Here is a 12,362-nt window from a genome sequence, read left to right as displayed (position 1 = left end):
ATGATTCAACTTTCTGCTCAACAACATCAGTGTTATTGAAATTACGATCAACTCTTGCCAAGGTATGCAGCATTTCTTCTTTCCGGATAGAAAATGTTGATGATAGTGATGTATCAAACTCTTTGGGAATAGGTGAAACACCTTTTATGACCGTTTTATAAGGTCTAATTTTTTCCAGGTCATCAGCCACAACTGTGTTGGTCTTTATGTGTTGCTAGCACAGGTCTGTCGCTGTGACACAATGGCTTCAGCTTTTCACACTGCACAAACATTATGTTACTGCAATGTGAGGTGGCGGCCCAGGTTAAAGGGTCGTCTTTGAAGTCGTTGCTGTCCTTTACAGCGGTCTCAGGATAAGCAGATGCTATATCCCTAGGACAGCAACCATATTTTGTCTTGAAGGGCCCATGTTGCATGTAGGTTTTTGACATCTTTATAGCTGTTACCAAGACCAAGCTTCTTTGTCAAATCAATTAAGTTTATGTGACCTAGTTAGTCAGATAAGAGTGCAGGATAGCTTTGTTCTGAAGACATTTCAACAGAGGCGGACTGGCAACAAATCTCTCTGGTTGCTATATTCAGAAAAGGGGCCCGTACTATCCGAACTACAAACCTAAAAGTTATGTTACTAGCCATACCTCCCATACCTCAAAACAATTCATTAGAATTAGTTATTATCACAACAAAAAGGAGTTTTGGTACTCCTATTAGAAATCGTAAAAGAATCGTAACTGATTTAACAACACTTCAACAAAAGAAAATGAAAATTTCTTCCTCTAAATGAAATCCATTAAACGTTCAGTTCTCTTTGAAGCCCCAGTGAAAAGCACGCATAATAATTTATTATGTGATTATAGTCCAACAGGAATTTTCTCTCTTCACTTCAAAGAATCATCAGTGTGGCTGACAGGTACCGCCCCCCCCCCCCCCACTTTTTTGCCATAGGCTAGAAATTCTTTTGGAAGGTTTACTCTAAAACAACTTTGAATAGTTTACTCCTATGAAGTAGCAGTTCTTCTTGACTGGGAGCCTTTTTCTTCATTTTCTAGGTGCATTGTTTGCTTGTGCTCTGCATCAAAAATCTTTTGTTGCTGAATGAGCTCCTTCTTTATCTCTAACTCTTCTTTCGCAATGCAAAGTAACTGATTATCAACAGACAATTTCTTCTCAAGTTTTCTTTTCTTGTGGTTTGTTAAAGATTCATCAAGGAGGGCTCTGCGTTTTGCACGGTCTGCATTTTGGTCTGTACTTTGTGGGGCAGGAAATATGAGATCCCAATTAGATATTTCATTTTTAAAATGTTTTGCTCCTCAATGGATTTATTTGCTCACGTATGCTTGCTATGACTTTAAAAATTTGTCATATGCCAGTTCAATAAGGTTTTTGTAATTCCAGTTCTAGGGGATTAAGTTAAAGAAGATTAACTGTGATACACAAATCTTCTTAGTTTAGACAAAATCCAAAAAGTTCAAATGCCTTTTTTTCAATAGTTAGATATTCAAGCAAAGAAAAATGGCTCTAAAATGAAATTATCCATTTTTCTTCAATTTACTCTGCTAACTTGATCAAATTTTTTTCAGTTTCCATTATCAGCATACAACCCAAATGTCATGAAGGACAATGATTTCTGCACAATATTTGATAGGACTGTCATGCAAAGTCTTTAACATCATCGCTGACACATTAATTCCCGCATTTGTATGTGTGCAAACAAAGCGAACTGCTTCATGAGGTTCCTTTGGTTCTAGTGACTAAATTGGCTACCTTTAGCCCTACCCGTTTCTTAACTTCACCAGTTTCAAAGCAATACCCCTCAAACCTCCTGAATTTTAGTTTTAACTTATCTGACACATGTTCATATCAAAAGATAATTTTTTTTGTTAATCAGGGGGTATGTAGGGGGGTTTTTTAATGCTACTCAAGTAAAAAAAGTTTAATCTGCAACGGATTCGCAACAAAAGTAGATACATCGATGAAAATTAGTATCAAGGCATTAATTTGTGCTCTTTTCATGATTCTGACCTGAAAATATAAATTCAACATTGTTCTCACTACCGACCGTTAACTACCGCCGCCCTCACAACCCTCACAACCTCATATTCATCATTATCATTGAATCGATCTCCATAGCACCACCCACATCCCCTTACATCACCCACCATCCTTCCCTCCCCCACTTCCATCATCCCATTTTTTCTCCACTGCGCTGCATTCACAACATTCAACATCCACCAATCCGGCACCACCATCTCACATTTCAAATCCATTCACTTGTTCTTTTCATTTACTCTGATGAAGCCCTGTATGCCAGGGCGAAAAATTAGTGTACTCTTTAAATTTAATTCATTTTGAAAATTTTATTTCGTGACATTGGATTCTCATCGTCGTATTGCTTTGTTCCTGTCTTTCTTTCTCTTGGATTAATTTGTCTGCTAAGGCATTAAAAATGAACTTAAAAATGACATTTATTAATATCGATCATTTTGTTATATAGAAAGAACTGTAGCCAAATACAAAATATGTTGAGTAATTGTGTTGGAACGTTAATAACTTTGAGAAATTCAGGAAAACAGCTATTCAGGAATGAAAACATGTGTGAAGTGTTTGGAGCATGTGGTGGTGAAGTACAATCACTGCCAAAACTCTTGGAACACTTGTGATATTTTCAACGTTTTCATGCATCAGTTCCCCTCCCCCCTTCAAACAATGTTGTCTCACAGCTAAGTTAAGACATACTTTTGTGGCAAACCTTTTTCTACCGATCGCTGTGATAAACTGCATTGTAAGCAACATTGTTTTAGGGGGAGGAGGGGGGTTTGTCTATTAGAAATATACGAAAAAAGCAAAAAATTAGCAAAATATGTAGGTGTTCCAAGGAGTTTCGGCAGAGATTGTCTGAGTATAATTCTTAAAACTAATAGATATGATATCAAAACCTATATCTACGCCAGGGTATTTTTAAACCAAATTCTGGACCAGTTCAATGATTTACAAGGGTAATTTCATTTTTTAGCAACTTATGCACAAAGTCGCCATTGGAAGTCAATAGAATGTATAAAATATTATTTAAGATAAAGTAAATATAAGTGAATATAAGTTGAAATACATCATCCCCTGTCTACAAAAAGTAAATACGTCAAAATGAAGATCCCTAGAAACAAACGACTAAAAATAAAAAGGTCCAAAGAGTCATTAGGGCCCGGAGGCATAAACCGGCAAGCAAAGGTAGTGCCTATAACATCGCTTGGTGTTCCCAGCTCCAAAACAGCATCTTTAAAAAAAAAATTCAAATCTGGAGGACCCTCTGTCCAACTGTTGCAACCCTTCATGGCCAGCACCCACTTCCTATTTTACAAAAATAATGGCGTTGTCTGATTTCTCTTGAATGTCATTGTTGCGTATTCTTTTCTCCGATAAGTGATGTCAGCAACAGTGCTCTTGAGCCCAACGGTAATTAGTAATTAGCCAAATTGAAAAAAAAATCGTTAGTTTGAAGCAAAAGACAGACCTCTCTCTTCACCACCGCAAGTGAAGCAACTTATTACTCTGCTTCCGACGTCCATCCCTCTCTTCACCACCATCCCTCTCTGTCACCAAATGTTATGTTTTAATGTTGTTCGGGTTCTTCTTAGGATGGTGAAGATACAATGGGGCTAGGCCAATGGGCCTAAGTCCCGAATAAGTCGAACACGAGAGACCCTATTCTGATGTTGTCTTTATTCGTTCAACAGCAAGACTAACTCTAAAGTGAACAATGCACACACATAACATGAACGGAATGTAATTAAGAGAACAATACGAACGTCACAATACATGTTGACAGACAAACACATTGCCATTAGAAAGGCGTTAACTGACACAACAGGACTCAACAGCACATGTCACTATAACATGCAACTGAGATATTACGAAACATATCACAAACTAAAGCCAACCCTTACACCTACAAGTGTTTTAAGTAAAGTTTACCTTATAACATATAGTAACACAAACATTGAGCTATTCGACAGAGAAAAATTCTCAGCTATTATAACCGAGTCTTTTATGGTGGCAGCTACAATACAATGGGCATGCTGTATAGAAAAGTACAAAAATGGAGCATACCATTTTCATATGTGTATTTTACTGAATAAATGTCAACGGTGGTTGAAAGTAAAAAAGTACATCCAAGATCACCATCACATTATTGTGAACTTTTCCGGACACTCAGGGTATCACACTGCCTTCAACAATGTCGCCAAGGAGGATGAGGGTTTCATCAAGAGTGAGAACCATCCAGAGGTAGCTGCTCCAAAAACAACAATGGCCACAAAGGCTAAATCTGCAAAGAATGGTCGTAAACCATTGAAACAGCTCGAGCGTCTATGCAATTCCGATGTGGCCAAAATGATCCTAAAAAAGGCAGTAAAATCTTGTTGCGCTAGCCAAGACCTCTGCTGGAAACGGTGATGAGCGTCTGTATGCATTCGTTCTGAATAAAAACGAAAAAAAGTTACAGGAATTGGTTGACACTGTGTGGGAAATGGAGACGGCAACAGAGAAGCTTCAACGTGGTAAAATGGCGAGGCTTGAGATCTTACAGCAGCAGTTATCTGTTGTTTCATTTGCAAGGAGAGTGGCTCAAATGTGCCTTGGAGATTCTTGAAAACAACTCCATCTCAAGAGCTGATTTTGCTGAGGCCATTTTGACGTTGCTTGACAAGGGTAGAGTCAAGGGCCGTAAAGTTTTTATTGCAGGTCCAGCGAACTGTGGCAAAACGTTCATTTTAGACCCACTAAGAATTGTGTACAATGCTTTCCTGTCTCCTGCCACTTGTTCTTATGCGTGGCTTGGTGTTGAGGTAAAGGAAGTAATATTTCTCAATGATTTTAGGTGGTCACCTGTCATTCTGCCATGGAGTGATAGGCTGCAGTTGTTGGAGGGGACTGTTGTACACTTCGCTGCTCCAAAAACTGTGTATAGCAAGGATATAGAGCACACCCAGAACACTCCTGTCTTTGCCACATCAAAGGCTCCAATTTCCTTTATCACAGGCTCCATGTTAGATGAGAGAGAGAGACAGAGATGATGAACGTTCATTGGCGAATATTCAAATGAACAGCTGCAGAAATGTGTTCCTGCCTGTGGCCATTGTTTTGCCAAAATGATCTTGTGACTTTAGGCATCATCAGCAATTGTTAATCCCAATGGCATTATTTGATACAAAAGGCATCCTTGGCAGGGGCAAGGCCTCGCAAGGCTTCCCTGTTGATGTGAAACGTGGCACGACTGTTAACGGTGACTGTTTTTTTCATCTCATTGGTTATTTAAGAGACTTTTTCGCCCCAAAGTTCCTCAACAAGGTGCCTTCTAATTTAATCAACCCAAAAATCTACGTTTGGCCTGAATTTATTGCCTAAAAATGAAAAGATTTGCAAAAACTCACGGTTAACACTTGAAAATGGAATAGCCTTAGATTTTCAAATTCAATTTTCAAGAAAAGTGTAGACTGTGGACTGTTTCTCAATTTTCTCCTTTGGCATGTACAAAATCCAAGTCAAAGTTTATACAGCATTTGAAACATACATTGCACACCTCTTGGCAAAATCTGCATTGTTTTTTCTCCTTAACACAACTTTAGGGGGCATTTTAAAAATTGTTAACCGTGACTGTTAACCGTGGGGAAGACCTTTCTGGTCTACGAGATGGCCCTTCGACATTTGAATACCAATAGTTTTCAATTCAATTTCATGTAAGATCTAATGATTTTAAGTATTGAAATATTTGAGATGCCAATCTTCTACTATGATTAAGTCGAAGATTCCACACAAAAGCAGAGATAAGCATGAAATCTTAAGGAATCACAAAACACTTTCTCTACCTTGATGATGTCTGTAGGTGCAAAGGAGCAACACGTTGTAAAAAATTCTACTTGTTTGTGATTTACGTGTGCATTTTTAGCCATGTCATTTGTACTCAGCTGTTCATCAACATATATGTTTACAACTATATACAAATTTACATTATTTCAGTATATTGTTCTGTATCCTTCATTTTTAGTTAACGTTTTGAGACGTTTATGCATAGTTTTGATAGTTCCGCCAATGAATGAACCACTGCAATTGGCTAGTATCTGTAACATCCTCTCCTTAAAAGCTGCGAACTCTTCCTTCTCTATCCTTTCCTGTAATGCTTCTTTCAACATTTTCCTTTTTACGTTGTGGAAAACATTTTCTATTGGGTTCAGATCTGGTGATCTTGGTGGTATCTTGACAAGCTCAGCTCCAATTTCTTGTAGGGCATCTTTGGCTACTCTACTGTTCTGGCTAGGGTCATTATCAATTGCAAAAAGCAGTTTCTCGTTATTTTTCAAAACAGCACACTCTAACAGTGCCTTTTGTAATGTTGTTTCAAAAAAATTTTGCAAACCAAGGTCCATTAATTTTGTCATATTCTACAGCAATTATGATGCCTAATGTCTAACGCCCACATTAACATGACATCTTCAGCCCTCTGGTAGGCTTTTACTTCCTTTTGTGATGTATTTCAGACCCTTATTTCTATTTCTTCAAACTCTTCCACTTGGCATTAATGCATCCCTGTAAGGGTTCTGTTTATGTATAAATGAAACAGCATCTAAGTAAATCAGGATGTCGTCTGTTCAAAAATTCTTGTCGTACTTATTAAATGCTTCCCTTGCATAATTAACTCTGTGTCTTCTATCTGCATTTGGAAGAACTCCTTTACGTCTGGGTCGTAAGCATCAATACCCATCTTTATTCAATATTCTGACCAAACTTCTGTAGCTAATGTTCTTCATTCTTTGTCTTCCTCCTCCTGTTCGACCCCTCCTGACAAATGTGAACAACACTTGATGGAGAAATTTCACAAACATCAGCAATTTTGCGATACGACAGCCCCTGTCTTTTGGCAGATAGTATGCATAGGCTCTTTTCCTTTGGTTAATCATCGTATGGAAGACCATTTTCCCTAATATCGCTGTGATTTCTTGTAGACTCTAAACTGCCTATCGGCTCTCTCTCTCTTTTATTTGTTTGCAGTTACAGTTTTGGTTCTATTTTTTATCTCTAATTGGTGTTTCCTTATTTGGAAATATCAAAAGAAACGTCTTTCTCTCGATACAAATGGCACCATTTGCATAATCTAATGCCATTCGACATATAAAACACCTGAATTACAAAAACATACCAAATCAGATATTCATAAATATTGGGATACTCCAAGGTAGCCCATGTTGCCAGATCGCCAACAGCCTTCGGGAAGTCGATACAGACATTCCTTCAAGTTAATACTATTAAATTTTTCCAAATATCCTTCTTTCGCTTCCCTTGGCAACTCATCAAAGTATTGATAAGACATTCTAATGAAAAAACCACGCAAGAAACAAACAAAAACTTCAAGCGAAAGTGAATAGTGCATTCTAAGAACCGCCTAATTCCCCCAAAAACAGATCCAAAAGATTTGTTGTTTGATTTGGAACCAAAAACACATCATGGCACTTCTCAGCATTTGCATACAATAACTTCTTCTGGTGGTACAAAACTTGTAAATGGCTTTAAAAAAAGCAAACATTTAGTAAACTAAAGCTTTTCGTCTGACATTCTTCAGAGTTTAAAACGTCAGAACATAGATTGAAAACTCTACGCTAGGAAATATATATACCCAATTGTGGATTGAGATAGGCCAATAAGAAAACACGAGCACATGACTGTATAGGTTGACCAATCAGTGCCGCTTGCCTATTGAGAATGTTACCAATGGAGTCCTAAGGTGAAAACGAACTCCTTTTGTCTACACAGTAGCGGTTTTTTCGTACTTATGTAGATAGATTCCAAAACAGCTAGGTGGAACAACGATCAGGCTTTACCAATAATCCGAAACATGTCGCCATTGTAGTTTTTAGCACAATCTGGGTTTTCTAGTAAATGCTGCCCGATAGCAGAATCGCAGGTTTTAGTTGTCATTTTAGATTTGCAAGACCGAGGTGGCTGTTCTCTTTGGGGATGGGTTTTGTTTCTAATATTAGACGGAACATGTTGTATTATTCTATGCTCCAATTTTTGGGTGGTGTGTCCTATGTAGCCAGAATCACACTGGCACGTAAATTCATAAACAACGGAACTTTTTAGTGTGGCAGGAACGCAGTCCTTTTGAATGGACGGAAGGGCCTTTTTTCGTACTATAAACAACACGTGGGTTGACCGCAAAGAAACAATATTTGGCTTTCAAAATGTCGGAAACTGTCACCGATCCAGGGTATTTTTAGATAGACCAGGCACTTTTGAGGACCAAATTTTATGTCAGCCGAGAAATTTCCTATCTTCTCCTAAATGTTAACCGAAATAACATTTTGATGAGGCTGATTTTTTTTTTTTTGAGCAAAACGAACTCCATCGAGTGTATAACCCCGAAAATGTGGGTTAACGGTATACACTAGTGAGAAAACACACTATACACTAGTCAGATTTTTCAACCAAAACATCTAGAAATGGCAAGGAGTTTTTTCTTCCTTTTCAAATTTAAAATGTAGGGCGGTGTGAAGGCCATTAAGGCGTTTTAGGAAAGTATCACACTCAGCCTCTGTTTTGAAAATGGTATGTGTCATGCACATACCGAAAATAGACACCTGGCTTTTGGTCGCAGTCAAACAAACACTCTTCATGAAAGCCAACAAAGATATTGGCCAACGCCGGTCCCAGAGGGATACCCATAGCGACACTATCCTTTTGTTTGTACATTTCCTTGTTAAAGCTAAATTCAACTGAATGTGTTGCAGTTTCCATCAGTTCAATGAATACTTCCTCTGGGAATGGTGGGCTATTAAGCTCGCTCCGGTACAAAGCGTCGGCACATATTTTGATGGCCTCATTCAAAGGAACATTTGTGAAAGGACTGCTAATGTCAAAAGAACACTTGAAAGATGTTTCGTTTTCGATGTTCAAGTTTTGCATGAACTCAGCAATGTGAAAGAGTCCTTGATACAATGTTTTGAATATTTTTGAAGAACAGGTTTATAGCGTAGAGTTTTCGATCTATGTTATGACGTTTTATACTCTGAAGAGTGTCAGACCAAAAGCTTTAGTTTACTAAATGTTTTCCTTTTTCAAAGACAATAACTTCTTTCCTCTGTGTCTCATCTCCAACGTATAGTCCTGTGATTAAACGTCAGAGAGAAAATTAAAAAATTTTTCCATATAGAGGCACAACTCTTTGCCTCTTGGGATCCTTTTTAGCTCAGGTTTAAGAAACTTTGGGCAATTCTTCAACAGCATTCTCTTTATACAAGAAAGACAATTGGCTAATTTACTGCCAGCTTCAAATCCAATATTTCCAGAGCAGTTACCATTTGTGCTGACTGGGCTAATATTAACTTTTACCACCACAGTTTGTGGGCAACAGATAACTGGACATGTAGCATTAATTTCTCTCTGCACATAAGCATCAATATCTACAATTGACTAGTCAAATTTTTCTGAGTTCTCTTATTCATTACATCTGTATCTTTCTTGGTAGTCAGCTTATAACCATAAAAATACTTAACAGAAACATCACTGAACTGATAGAACTTTACTTTCCTGGTCTCAAAATGTTCTTCCCAAACTGATATTTGAATATGACCATTGCCTCTAACTTCGCGAAAAAATTGTTCTATATTCTTCTGGGTGATGCTTCTGGAAATCGTTGAGTTCTTTTTGCAGCAGACAACCATTTGATTGTTCCAGCAGTTTTTGACTTTAAATCAGCAATAGACAGATTTTCAGCTGAAAAAATTTTGGAATGCACTTGCAAAGCCCCATTTGAAAATGTGGAACCACTAAAAGAATTATAAAATCATATCCCTAAATTCCCAGACGCTATATTATTGAATGTATTCGGCTCAGCAGACTTCAAACGCTGTAAGAACATTGATTTGTTGATTGATGGATTTGACTTGTTGAAGTTTTCAAAGTGTATGTGCAATGAAATCCAACTTTTAATGAAATTATTTTTATTTGGAATTTTTTCCAAAAACATGAGCTTTGATACATATTTGACTGTTATTAACCTTATTTTATTGAAGATATAGCGTTTTTAAAACTGGTAATTTTGGGCAAATGTCGCGAAAAAATTTCTAAGCTTGTGACATCACACCCATGACTGGAAAAATTTTGGCATTCAGTTATTGATAATGGAATCAACTAGTCAGTTGCATGAACTTGGTCGCAAAAAAGGTGGCAGATACTGCATTGCTGGATTTCCTAACGGTGTCAGCTGTAAAAATGGCCAGTTTACGAAAGTAGTTTTTGCCCTCCCCTCTCCCCTGGTGTCTGCCACTGTCTACCAAATATATATGGTTTTAACTTTTAATCCCTTTTATAGACCAAAGTTTTCAAGAATCTCCATGGTGCTTGACTTAAACATTTTAGTTGAGTAAGGCTGTATTACTTTAGGATTTCAAAGTCACAATAGAGCTAACACACCAACCAACAGCATATATTTATGGCATGACTCTATCTTTGGCTTGAACTGGCATACCCATCTGAAAACCATTGCCGCAAGTTGTTGTAAATGCAGGCTCCCAGCCAAGATATCCAAATATCCATCTGGTAATCCATCTATGGGCAACCGCTCTTAGATGCCTTTTGAAGAAAGAAGAAGAGGAATAAACCATTCCCGGGTAACGTCGGCCATTAAGTCTGGGTAGCAAACTGACCTTTGGACCCTATGGCCGCACACTGGAGCTATGGCGATTTGCAATATCTCAAAGCCGTAATTTCACAACCACGCTATTCTAATTTCATGCCGTTCGCTAATCAACACTTAATTACACTGTCTATTATCCTTACATAATTATCCTTTGAATGACGGGCTATTTTCCATCGTCTAGCCATGCTGGCTGTTTATAAATGGTCTCCTTTAGGGGTAGTGAAATGTTCGAATAGCTTGCTCCTGTTGTTTTGTAGAGAAAAATTCTGTCTGTTCGTTTTAATATTTTGCATCGTTTTAAGTGCTATCATACGGATACAGGCAGTCATGGGAAGACACGATCGATGCTGTGTTGGAACCTGTGATAATGATACACGTTATCCAGATCGTTTTGTGGTCAAAGAGCATGTGAAAATTCTAAAATTTCACAGGTTTCCAACAAATGATGAATCAAAGAAGAAAACCTGCACGGCTCTAATCAACAAAGGAAGAGTTGGTTTTGTTCCCAGTGATGGAAGTAGGATTTGCTCGAATCATTTTTCTGATGGAAAGCCTACAGCCAGAAACCCAAACCCTACTCTTTGGCTAACTGTACAGGACAATCGACAAAACCAGAGTGTTGTTCGAAGGTCTTCACCAAGGAAAAGGGGGTTTCAAACAACGATAGGTGGGGCAGCCTCGGCATCTTCAGAGGAGCCGGAAAATGCAGATAAGCAAGAATCCTCGATTATTCTCCCTGTTCCAATGAAATTTGAGCAGCTTAATAGAGAATTTGATGTTCGCTTCTGCACTGGTTTGGAAATTGTAGAAACATTTAAGTCTATTTTTGATTATCTGCACCCAAGAAGTAGATTGATGAAATACTGGGAAGGCCCTAAAAGAGCATTCCAAAAACAGAAGTCTGATGTTTACCAGCAGCGAGTGGATCAGATTCTGTCTTCACCTGTGTATGCAGAAGGCGATATACTGCCAATAAACAGAAAGGGGCCAGAAAGGAAACTCTGTTTAGAACAGGAGTATCTTTTAGTTTTGATGCGGTTGAGGCTAGGCCTTTTTGTCAAAGACCTAGCGTTTAGATTTCAAACATCTACCACTCGAGTGTCCCAGATCTGGATCACCTGGATAAAACTGCTGTCCAAAGAATTAAGAAACTTAATAATCTGGCCATCCAAAGGTCAAATAATTGCAACGTTGCCTGATGCATTCAAGCGCCCAAGGTTCGCACCATAATCGATTGCACAGAGGTTTTTGTCGAGAACTCAAGCTCTCTTGAAGTTCAAGACATTTTGTGGAGTGATTATAAGCACCACTGCACAGTTAAATTTTTAGTTGCAATTACACCTAATGGAGCAATTTCATGGGTATCCCCATGTTTTGGAGGTCGTACCACTGACCTATATATTGTGCGGAATTCAGGCTTTTTGGATCTTCTTGAAAGTGGTTCCATATTCTCAAACGTGAAATGTCGCTTCTAGAAATGCCATTAGTAGATGATATTGTTGTTACGTGTCGTGCTCTGGTAAATCTATTACCCCCACTAGTTGAATAAAAAATGGACAGATACCGGTAACCCTCAAATTGCCCAACTTGTATAGTCTCGCACAAGCCCCTTGAATTAGCCCCCCCTGATAATTAAATTCTTAATATGTTTCACCGCAAATAAGCCCCTACCCCG

At 38.2% G+C, this 12,362-nt stretch overlaps 1 protein-coding gene across 1 annotated transcript; it reads left to right on the top strand.

Moving 5' to 3' along the window:
• Positions 1-11,014: 11,014 nt before the first annotated feature.
• Positions 11,015-11,917, top strand: LOC135694198 (uncharacterized). Its single transcript, XM_089110352.1, has one exon. It carries the CDS (start codon positions 11,015-11,017, stop codon positions 11,915-11,917), a length of 903 nt encoding a protein of 300 aa, XP_088966478.1.
• Positions 11,918-12,362: the final 445 nt, after the last annotated feature.

Source organism: Rhopilema esculentum, chromosome 9 (genome assembly GCF_057945365.1).
Source record: "Rhopilema esculentum isolate cy_ngs chromosome 9, ASM5794536v1, whole genome shotgun sequence".
NCBI classification, from domain to species: domain Eukaryota; kingdom Metazoa; phylum Cnidaria; class Scyphozoa; order Rhizostomeae; family Rhizostomatidae; genus Rhopilema; species Rhopilema esculentum.
This window is presented reverse-complemented; position numbering and strand designations above follow the sequence as displayed.